This window comes from Pipistrellus kuhlii, unplaced genomic scaffold (genome assembly GCF_014108245.1).
Source record: "Pipistrellus kuhlii isolate mPipKuh1 unplaced genomic scaffold, mPipKuh1.p scaffold_m20_p_8, whole genome shotgun sequence".
Taxonomy (NCBI): Eukaryota; Metazoa; Chordata; class Mammalia; order Chiroptera; family Vespertilionidae; genus Pipistrellus; species Pipistrellus kuhlii.
In genome coordinates, this window is record NW_023425584.1 from 14,450,585 (window position 1) to 14,462,862 (window position 12,278).

Here is a 12,278-nt window from a genome sequence, read left to right on the forward strand (position 1 = left end):
CCACTGCCACTCTCACCACCTGCTGACGGTGCTGGTGGCAGCGGCAGATGCAAGCAGCAGCTGCTGCCTGCTCACCCCTTAGGAGCAGGGTGAGGTGGAAAAACCCTGAGGGGTGTTTGGGGCTGGCAGCCACCACTCGCACCCACTGACAGCACCAAGCAATCAGAGCAAGTGCCAGGCAACTCCCCACCTTGGTCTGGCGCCCCTGCTCACCTGCTCCACCATCCGACTGAAACCAACACCCTCCCCTGGTGGTCAGCGCATGTCATAGCAACCAGTTGTTCGGTTGTTCCACCACAGCTAATGTTTACATAACAGTATTATGATATTATGCAGCATACCATTTTATTCAGCCTCTGTTGCATCACTGCTCTCTTCTTCATCACTATTAGTTCCAGAAATATCAATTTCTTCAAGTTCTATTGTATCACTGCTATCTTCTGAGTCACTGTTTATATATGTGAGATCATCCTCAAACTGATGGCATTTTCTGAGCTAACTTTGTGTTCTCATGGCCAACTCTTCTCTCCTCATGAAATTGAAGCACCATTTTGCCTTTCCTGTAAAATCAACAATGTTTATTTTGCTTGCAAACATTCTTGCCTGACATTGAATAAGCTTGGTTGACACACATAATCCACTCTGGTGCTGCTCCATAATCCAAGTCTTAAGCCCTTCTGCTCCAAGTTTGCACATTTTGCTGGTTTGCCTCTTAAGGTCTTCTTTTCTGGCATCTTAAGAAGTTGTTCTTCCTGTTTTCTCCACTGTCTGATTGTACACTTAGTGAGAGGAGGTCCAAATTATCTCTCTGCAGCTCTATTTCCATGATCTTTTGCATTAGCTGATTACGTTCAGCTTGAATTTTGCAGGTATTTATTTTACTGGTATTTATCTTTTATTTTTTGACATCTTTATGGGCTCAGAATGCTCCGGTCTCTGTTGCATCTACGTACTCTCCACCTCAACTTCCAATTACAGAATCAGCTGATATTATTAACAGTGAGGCTCGTGATTAAGGAAGCCTGTTCAACAAGGTATGGGTAGCTACACACCCTGAGGCTCCCTCCTTGTCTGGCTTCCGTGTATAAGATACCCCTTTATTTTCAGTCTAACCATTTTAGAAAAAAAAATAGCATCTTATACACAGAAACATATGGTATATATTTTCACTTTTTATGACAATTCAAAAGAAGACTAATGCTACCGTTGTTGTCATGCCTAATATGTTTTCCTCTATTTCCGTCTCTGTGGTCATCCAAAAGAAAAACTGTCAAGTACTATGCCCTGATCTACTTCTAATCTCTCTTCCCATCCAAGCCAAGACACAGCCCAATCACAGGCAAAATCAATCTTATTCTTTTTTAAGTTGGATAATAAATAAATGGTTTAAAATGATCTTGATAAAATGGCATACACAATTTATTCTTAAAATTATTTAGGTTTTAAAATTGTCTGATTTAATTTATATGAAGTTCTAAGAAACGCAAGAGAATGTAAAAGACAAAGTAGATGGTGGTTGCTTGAGAAGGGGCTGGCGAAGTAGGGAGGGTGCTGCAGGATGAAGTCATGGAGGAACTCTTAGGGGTGACACACATTCATTATCTTGATTGTGGTGATGATGTCACAAGTATATACATGTGTGAATATTTATCAAATTGTATATGTATAGTTTGTTCTTAAATATTTACAGTTTATTCTTCATCAGTCATACCTTAAAATAGCTCTTAAACTTTTAAATATTATTTAGCTATACAATTTTTTACTGTTAATATAGTATTTAGAGGGACAAAATACAGAATAGCATGAAATGTATGACTTTGTTAAAACTAATTATTGGGGGGGGTCTCTAATAATTATAACGGAAGTATTTATTAAAATACATTTCATTTTCAAAATTGAGCTATCAGCTATTAAAGTGTATATACCTTTTTAAGGGACACCCTGTATTCATGGCAGATGGCTGGAAAAATACAATAAAGTTGTTAGCAGAATCATCACCCAAACCATTTTGTTATAGTTCCATTCCATTACTCCTTTCAGGATATAGTTTCCTCAAAGACAATGGATATGTTTATAATACCTTTGGTACTTTAAGAGTATAAGCCAGTATACTGTAAGTTCCAGTTACATTTTATAATCATTGTGTAGATAAACTGATTTTCTCTTTTTGATGATTTTAACATCATGGCTTCCTCTCTCTCACTAGGCACACAAGGAAATACATTTGTTGGCAATTCAACAATTGCACTCAGTTTAGTACAACTCAGTAGCTTAGAGAGCATTGAGATATAATTACCCACTGCATCAAGGTGCTGAATTTCATTAATTACCCTAGTCAATGCACATGAAACAAATGACGCTTTGGGGAACTTTCCTGCTGCTCTTTGCTTGCAGGTGGATGTGGATCAATCCAGGCAATGCAAATGTATTAATAATCCCGTCCAACCAGCAAATTCCACCAGCCACCAGAAAACAAAATATAAAAACCAGAGAAACAAAAAACAAAAAACAACCAGAAAAGCCACTCCTAAACAAAAGTTAATTTTGATAATATTAGTTAATAAAAGCTAGATATCTAGGAATCACTTCTATCATGGCAAAAGAGGAAGAAAGAGAGAAAAAGTATAGGAATAAGACTGGCTAACAGAAAAAGATTAAGAATATATTTCTTAGTGGAAATCCCTGCTCTGCTACTTCAGGACTATGTGGCTTTGGACATACTACCTTTCCAAACTTCAGTTCTTTAATTGAACTGTGAATACACTCAAGACTTTAGACTCAAATGCATCTCATTACCTGTGTCATCACCCCCTATGCCACTCTTTATACTCAGCTGATGGCAAGATAGATTTCCCCAGATTTTGATTCCCAAGGAACAATAATTCCTTCTCTCAGCAGAAACTTACCGGTCGGGACTGGATTTCTTTGGCGTAGAGAGGTTGCAAGAATTCTGAGTCTCCTTCTAACTTTAGACCTTTTTCTGTGATTCTCAAGTTTCCCATTCCATCCTAAAATAGAGGCACAGAGACAACATGAAAATGCAGTTAGTCAAACTTTCAAAATATCTCAGGCTTTCATACTAAAACAAAGCTATTGCCCTCCTTTTTTAAAAGAGAGAGTAGAATGAGGGGGGAGTTGGGATTAAACAAATACATAAAATACCAGGAGGCATTGTTCAATGCAATTATGCTTACTGTCCTTTTTGCTCACTTATTCTAAGAGAATTTTATTCTGAGCAATCTGTAATGTCCCCATCCCCCCCCCCCCCCCGATCCCCTGTCATTCACTTGCCTAGATGAAGGGGGGGTCCTTTTTGCTAGGCAGTGCAGAAAAAATGGAGGAAGGCAGTGAATGAGAAGAGAGAAGAGGATGATTCCCTTGGTTAAAATCAAAGATCATTTTTTTCTAAAACTCTATGCAGAAATCACAAACTGGCAGTCTGTTGGTCAAATCCAGCCTACAGACAGGGCATATTTGGCTCACAACACATTTAGGAAGTCAAATTAGTTATTGACATTTTTCCTAATAGCTTGTTCTAGAAATATTAAAGTATAGACAAAAGTATACAAGCTGAAGACTCAATTTAAGAAAATAAAGCATACGCACAGAGCCAAAACCAGTTTGGCTCAACGGATAGAGTGTCGACTTGGGGACTGAAGGGACCCGGGTTCGATTCCAGTCAAGGGCATGTATCTTGGTTGCAGGCATATCCCCAGTAGGGGGTGTTCAAGAGGCAGCTGACCGATGATTCTCTCTCATTGATGTTTCTAGCTCTCTCTCTCTCTCTCTCTCTCTCCCTTCCTCTCTGTACAAAATCAATAAAATATATTTTTAAAAAAGCATACACACAGATATACAAATACATATATGCTTTAAAAATTTATCCCCCTATTTTGACATAATGACATTAGAAAATTGAATGATTTGAATAAAAAAAAAAATCCAGGTTTTCAACTACTCATACAAAAATGAAATTCCCAGCAAGTCTGAGCCTGTCTTCTACCATCAGCTAGACTTAAGCAGCAGCCACCTGCCCGAACCATGCTCCAGCCCATTTCACTCACTCTGCTCAAACTCCTGCAGTTTCTCACCAGAATCTATCTGGCACTGCCATGTGCTCTGTACCTCATCACATTCTGCACAGACACCACGTGGGGGGTGGGGGGTGGGGGGAATGGACAAGCAGAAAATGGGCACTTTCCCCTCCCCCCTTCATAACAGCAGTCCAGTGTGTAGCTGGGAACACATCTCTTAGGTAATATTGTTCTTTCCCGGATAGCATGCCATCTGTACATTTCTATTTTGAGTTCTTGTGGGGACAACTCTGCCAAGAGGGCCCCAGACTGAGCATTCAAAGCCAGTGTGAGAGGCCACCGGCTGAACGGCATGTTCACATCACACCAGCAGCAGGAAGAATCCGCAACAAAGAGAGAAGATGAGCCAAAACCAGTTTGGCTCAGTGGATAGAATGTTGGCCTGCGGACTGAAAGGTCCCAGGTTCGATTTTGGTCAAAGGCATGTACCTTGGTTGCAGGCACATCCCCAGTAGAGGGTGTGTAGGAGGCAGGTGATTAATGTTTCTCTCCCATCCATGTTTCTAACTCTCTATCCCTCTCTCTTCCTCTCTGTAAAAATCAATAAAATACAATATATAAAAAAAAAAGAGAGAGAAAATGAAAAGCTATTTCTGGAAAGCCTATTCGTGCATATAGTAGTCTCTTGGTATCTGTAGGGGACTGGTTACAGGAACCCCTGCCTTCCATGGATACCAAAATCTACACTCAACTCCCTTATAAAAATGGAATAGTATTTGCATATAATCTATGCTCATCCTTCTGTATACTTTAAGCCATTTCCAGATTTCTTATAAAGCCGGATACAATAAATGCTATATAAATAGTTGTTAGACTCTAATAGTTGTTATGCTTAGGGAATAGTGGCAAGAAAAAGTCTGTACCTGTTCAATATGACCCAATCATGGTAGGCATAACTACACAGTACATGTCAGTAACAATGTAGCATTTTCGCACATACTTTTGATCCATGGAAAATTGAATCTGCAAATGCAGAATCCGCAGATATGAAAGGCCGAATGTAATTGTATACTGTGAGCCATGGAGAGACACAAAACATTAAGTCCCTTTCAGTTTTGGCCTCTGAGACTGTACCACAGGTGGCACACAGCCAGAGGGGAACAGTAAGGGAGGTACCAGAATGACTAAAGTTTGAGAAACATTCATCTCATCAGTCAATTAACTCCTTTGCAATAGTAACTTCCCTTTGTTTAAATACCTGACTTGTTAGAAAATTCACTACAAACTTGATGAATCTATTATTTCTTCTATCTATAGTTTCTTTCTATTATTATTCATTGTCACTTCATTTTTTCAGTTTCCCTCCCAGTCCTTAATTCTGCCCAAAGATATGTGATGGGAAAGGCGTATCAGCGTGGGTTCTTTTTATTGGCCTCTATTTCGAGAATATAACACAAAGCAGATTAGAATAGTCAACTGATGTCCACATTGGAGTCTCCTTTACAGCTCTGTAACTATCAGACTGGATTTGATACACATCAAAACAGCTTGAGAACAGCCTCATTGAAACTATTTCACCTTTTAACTGCCTGAGGACCTGAGGAACATTGTGCTAAGCAAAATAAGCCAGTCAGAGAAAGCCAAGTATCACATGATCTGTGTCATATGTGGATGAACAAAATAGCTCTGTCATATGTGGATGAACAAAATAGTTCCAGAGACCTAGAAGCATGGAACAGACTGTAAAATATCTGAGGGAAGGAGAGGGTGGGTGGGTGGGTGGGAAGAGATCAACCAAAGAACTTGTAGGCATATATGCATAACCCTTGGATATGGACAATAGTGTGGCAAAGGCCTGAGGCAGGGGAGGGGGAGAAGGGTGTGGGCTAGAAGGGGTGAATGGAGGAAAAAGGGGGACATATGTAATATTTTCAACAATAAAGATTTTTTTAAAGCTGTGGATAGGTGTTTTAAGTCAATTTTGAAGCAAAACTTTCCTTCCAGTAAGATGAATTTAGAAGATCTACAGTTATTTCTAAAGAAATTAGAAAGAAATAGACCATCTCCCCCCACTCCCCACTAATGGCAAAACTTCAATATTCTTAAAGGAAAGCATTCGAATTCTAACAGCTGGTTGGCTGGGTTTGGACAGAGCCACACTGTCCAATGAATGCTCCCCAAGTCTATAACATGCCTTTGGGATAAAAGTGGGAGATAGGATCCCACTGCTCTCTTGGTAAGGGCAGGGCATCACCAGTGCCTCCCCCAGGCCTGCACATAGGAGTTTCACAAACACATGGAAAATCACATTATCTTCTGAGGCTAATTCAGGGTGGTCCCTGTAAGGTCATTTGGGGAGATAGGGCCTGAGGACAAGGGCAGAGGGTTAGAAATGGAGAATCTCTCTCTAGGATAGTCCAAGCATTATGGCATTTCCTCTTTATTCTTTATCTGGCCCAGACTGACTGCTTGAGTATTTCAAATGGACAGTTTTCTATAAAGTGAGTATGGATTACAAGTGATTTTAGAGTGCCAGGACAATAGACTGAAATATTAATTTGTTTCCTTCTTCACATCACTCATGCCAAACCTAGGCCTTTTCATTACCATTTCAAACAGATCCCAGGCTTTGTAATCACACAGCTTAGAGATTTTGAGAGCAAAGCAGCCTGAAAGCAGTGTGTGTGTGTGTGTGTGTGTGTGTGTGTGTGTGTGTGTGTGTGAAGGGGTGGGGGGGAAGGAGGGGGGAAGTCAGTTTTACCTATTGTACAAGGTAACTCTGGTTATTGGATTGTGCCAGGTGTGCTGGAAAGAGAGGCAACAAAGAGAAGAGGAGACTTTTCTCAGCTGGGGGTGGACAGGAGGTCTGTGATTCCCATGACCACTGTCTCCCCCCACTCCGTGTCCCCAGGAGGGGTTAGGACCTCAGAGGGAAGTGGGCTTCAGACAGTCCAAAGTTTCCCTCCCCCAGGAATAGCAGAGAGGTCTCTTCTCTAGACCTAAAGGGACCACGTGGGTCTGACCACAATTCTCTCAGCCATCGCCAATGAGAGGCAGTGACTGGTGGGCCCCAGGAGCCTTCCCACTGTGCTGGGCAAAGCACGGGACATCCTGAAGATCCTAGTGATGTGGAATGCCCTGCTGGGCCTTGTGGGAGGGGGCTGGGAATCAGAATTACATTGCTTTGAAGAGAGTACTATTTTGTGCTCCTCTGAATTTCCTGCTCCATCAGCATGAACAGGTTTCTAATTCCGTCAGCACATTTTCAAGCTGGAAGAAATGCCAAGTCCTATTTCAGTCAGCAGGTCCCAAAGCTCTCTCCTGCCTGAGCACTTTTACTGGCAGGTGCTCCTTAGTTCGGATGAAAGCAATTTTATCTAGACAGACTGTTTTAGAAGGTAAGCTTCCTGAGGGGTAGGGTTTTTGTCCGAAGTAGTTTCAGTTTCTAAAACATTGCTCAGCTCAGAGTATGCAATCAGCAAATACTTGCCACGGGATAGAATTGCTTCCTTCTGAGTGCTGCATTTTGAAAGGTCATTATAAAAATGATAAAACCTAGGCCTATCCCTTGGGTAGATTCCAATATATTAGAGCATGCATTCTCAACTAATGTGATACAGACCCCAAAGGGGGTACATTGGTGATTGGTGGGATGCAAAAACCCATGTGGTAAGCTCTCTGACATTGATCTTAGCAATGTTTTCTAAGATTTCACTCCAAATGCAAAAATGAGCAAATGGAATTACATCCAACTAAAAAGCTTTTTACACAGCAAAAGAAACCATTAACAAAATGAAACAGGAGAAGATATTTGCAAATCATATATCTGAGAAGGGGTTAATATCCAAAGTATAGAAAGAAGTCCTACTATTCAATAATAAAAAGAAACAATTCAATTGAAAAATGGGCAGAGGATCTGAATAGACATGTTTCCAAAGAAGACATACACATAGCCAAGAGCACACGAAAAGATGGCACTTACATTTTATAACGGCTTATAAAGTTGCTTTTAACAATTTATAGAGCTTAGGCATAGCATTGGAAGCCTGGTTGCCAGCAGCATTATATGGATGGGCATTCCTTGGTCTGTACTTTCCCTGGGGGTGAACCAAAGAGCCAAAGAGAAGGGATGGCTCCCACATACACGCATACAGGCAATAAGCCTAATTCTCTTTACTTCCAAATTGCTTTATTTCTCCTTGCCCTTTAGGGCATTTCTCTAAGTCCTTTGGAAAACACTTTTTCTCCGTCACTGGAGCGCGCGCGCACACACACACACGCACACATACACACGCACACATACACACACACACACACACACACACACACTCACTTGGGTATACTGGCTAAAAATATGAAAGAATATAAGTTCTGAAATCAGACTGCATGGGTTAAATGCTGGCTCCACCACTTCACTTGTTGGTACCCTTTCTACAGCTCACTCTTCCTTAAATCATCAAGATAATTACTATATCTTCTAAATTTGAGGGATACATGAGACAATCCATGTGTATCAGTCCAAAGAGGTTAGGTTATATACCACAGTAACATCAACAACATTCTCAATGGCTTTAAATGAGTAAGATTTAATTCTTACCCAAGCTACATGTGTGTGGAGGGTTAGCAGAGAAGTCAGCTTATAGGATGACACTGAACACTTGGCTTATCTCTGTTTCTTTGGAGACAAGAAGGATTGTATTTCCCCACTAATGAAGGTTTTGGCCATGAGAGATGCTGTGGCTGGGAACTGTGAGCATAAATGAACTAACTTGCAGCAGGTGCTCTAGCAGCCAGGGTGTGCTTGCCCGGGCTCTCCTATTAGTTCTTCTTTCTATCTGATTGAAAGCTTCTCATAGGCGAGGGCGGTATCTTCCTTGTCTTTTCGTTCCAGTCATCTATCATAATCCCTGACACAGAGCAGACAGACAGTCCAAAATGACTGAGGGGAGGAAAGTCTGCTGTCAGCCACAGAGAACCACAAGGGCAGCTCCCAGATGAAGCCAAGCCTGCCTGGTGAGTCAATGCCCCCTGGGTACCACTTACCCAGACCAAAGCTGCTCGTGTTGGCCATTTGGGAAAACAGCCAGATCAACACAGGGATGGCTGTGCACCTCTAGGCATCAATGCAAGATTAGCCTTCAAGAATGTTTGCGAGGAAGTGCAAAAACATCACATGGAATCATGAGAAAAGCATGGCTCTCAGGTGCCAGCCTCAACCTTCTGCTGGCTCTCAGTGCAAACCCAGACAAGCCTCACTGCTCTCATCTGCTTCATCCCCTCCCCCACCCCCCTTTATTGGCAGCTACGCAGCATAAACATGGTCTTTTCCTCTTAAAGGAAGTCCTCTTCTTTGATGCACAGGAATGGGATGTTCTTCAGATGACAGATTACAGCTGCTTCAAGACACCCGGGCCCACAACTCAGAAATGCTGCAATTAGGCAGTTTTTTTGCCCAACAAAAACAAAACAAAAAATGCCACAACTCTTTAAAAAAAAAATCACTCCAAATGCATACCCGGATTCTGGGAGGATTTAGGCATAAAAACCAATGGTAGCATAGTGTTCTGAAACAGAAACGTGTGAGCAACCTTTAAAAAGAGACATCGGCGGAGAATTTATCGATTGTCGGGCGGGAAGAAAATGAGAGATGGATACCAAAACGCAACTGGTCACATCCCCTGTCCCAGGTGAAAAATGTGATCTCACACATCCCGAGCTATTGTTGATAAAGGTGGGGACTCATTTGTCTTTAGCTGACACCAAAGAAAACAAGTGAAATATGACCAGGCCTCTGCGGAGTGTTCAGATGAAATCCCTACAATGGCCATCCTGCTGCTGGACGAGCAGTTCCTACCAGTACTAAGCCTGATTAACACGCGGGCCCGAGTGATATTAAAAATGCACGCTGTGAAAATCCCTCCCCAAATAGATTCTTTCTCTGGAGTAAAACACCCGAGGGAGCTACCTGTCCTGTCTTCTCTCTGTTTTCATTAGGAAAAGGTGTCAGTTGTACATGACAGCATCTTTTATGAGACCGGGAGTTATAGCTTCAAAGGGCCCAGTGCCTCTCTGATGCTTGGGAGAAAGGTTTAGAGGGATGAGTTCAGAAACAGGAAGGCTAGTATGTAGATTCTTCGCACGAGAACCTTCTTACCTCTTAATTTGGCCCTTCTGTTCAAGTTTTGATGTCCAAATTGGCCTGCCAAAGATTGGTAACAGATGTATTGCAGTCCTATAGACATCGTGCCAATTTCTACAATTACCTCGAGCCTTAAACTAAGGAGAAGCAGTAGCAATCCACAGGTGATATCATTCCTGCTCCTCTGGCACATACCCCTGAGGCCTAATATTCTTCTCATGTTTCATGCAAGGGTTCTTGAAACAGTGGGACAGCAAACTATCAAACCCTCGGAAAATCCTGTCTGGTCAGTGAACAAAGGCATGTACTGTCTCTTTTATTATTCAGCATTACACAGCCAGAGCTCTGAAGCACTATGAAGAATAAGGCAGCACCAGAAAGGAGAGGGTGAAGAGAGAGGGGAGGGTATACCTCAGGCAGGAGGAGCAAGAAGATGTCTCAGCGGAAAACTAAAAGAAGTGAGGGAGTTGCCATGGGAGATCTGGGGGAAGGGAGGCTGAATCTGGTACATTGAGGAACACCAAGAAGACCTCTGTCTAGTAGAGGGCACTAGTAGATGAGTTCAGGCCTGGAAGGGACCAGATTTACAAAGCATCTTGGAGAAGTTTCTATGGCATAGTCTGGATTTTTATTCTACATTTGATCAGTGCCAATGGAGTATGTTAAGGATGGGCGTGATGGGAACTGGTTTACATTTTAATTTAGATAAATTCCAACATGACTTCACAAGAGTCCAAAACTTTGATGTACTGACTACCTTAGAATCCATTCCAAAATCATACTGTAGTAAAAAGAACTTGATGATAATGGGTTCTGCAATTTTGTTCAACTGAATAATTATTTTGAAATGGATTTCCTACTTCCTTTGCCTAGCCAAATTCATAGAGCCCAGTGATCAAGACCATGAGTTATGAAACCAAAAGACCCATTTTGGGGTCCGGGTGCTATCACTTACTAGTCATCAGACCTTCCTTGAACCTTTTATATCTATAAAATGGGGATCATTATGCCCTTCTTTGAGGAATGTGTGTGTGTGTGTGTGTGTGTGTGTGCATGTGCACATTTGATCTGCTTAGCAGGGTTCCTGGCACATGCAAATATTCAATAGTGCCCTATACTGAACCACCCATCACCCCACCGCCCAGCTCCCACATCGTTACCTTCTTCCTTCCTTTTCTGATTACCTTTTGTAATCTGTGGCAGTCACACTCTGTCACACACTATTTAGCACTTCCTTGATTTGATGTGCTCTGAGAGGCTTGAGCAAGAGAAAGGAGAAAGAGGGTCAATGACAGAGCTGCCAATGCCAAGAAGACGCACAAGGCAGGAGATAAGGGGCAGGTATGAAGAAGCTTAAAGGAGTCTGCCATTAAATTTGTTTCAGACAGCTTCTAAGAGAAAGTGAAGGGATTAGAACTCACGGATATCTTAAAGTTCGAAATTCAGGAGGAAAGGAAAGGAGAAGGGCTGTCTTGCGGTTTGTAAAAAATTGAGACTGCCTTTCTCTCTTCAAAAGGTAGCAGCACTTCAATGATTTTAACTGCATATAATCAAATCATCAAATATTAAAAGCTGTAACAGGTTAAATGAATCCCATTTACCTTTTATTCCCATTTAATTTCTATGCAAGATATTACCCACACCCCCCATCCATCTCTTAAGAAGGGGAACCAAACATTTTAAGAGACCCAGAGTGGGGATATTCTCTGTGTAAAAGAACCGACAGCATAGGAGATCAAGAATATAAAGGCAAACCAAATCACAGCCATTTTTAAAACTTTCTTTGGGATAGTAACTTTGGTGTCTAATCTTGTGTGTCAATATAATTAGGCCATGCCGTGACCAGATACCTGGACAAACATTATTATTCTGTAGTGTCGATGAGAGCATTTCTGGATGAGGTTCACATTTGTACTGGTAGACGCAGCAAAGCAGATTGCCCTCCCTAATGTGGGTGGGCCTCATCCAATCAGTTGAAGGAAGGCCTGAAAAAGGCTGACCCTCTCTTCAGTTAGGGCAAGTCAGCACGACTTTGAATGAAAAGAAACATTCATAAAGAATTCTTCCACGTTACATAATCTCCACATCTGCCACTCACTCCTTAC

General features: G+C 41.7%; 1 protein-coding gene across 2 annotated transcripts in view; it reads right to left on the bottom strand.

The window, feature by feature from the left end:
• Window positions 1-12,278, bottom strand: part of SGCD (sarcoglycan delta) — a 415,700-nt gene that overhangs the window by 140,427 nt on the left and 262,995 nt on the right. For both annotated transcript variants that reach the window (XM_036423826.2, XM_036423825.2), the window contains exon 3: window positions 2,907-3,008. In XM_036423826.2, coding sequence (XP_036279719.1) covers window positions 2,907-3,008 — 102 coding nt within the window. The remainder of the gene's footprint in view (window positions 1-2,906; window positions 3,009-12,278) is intronic.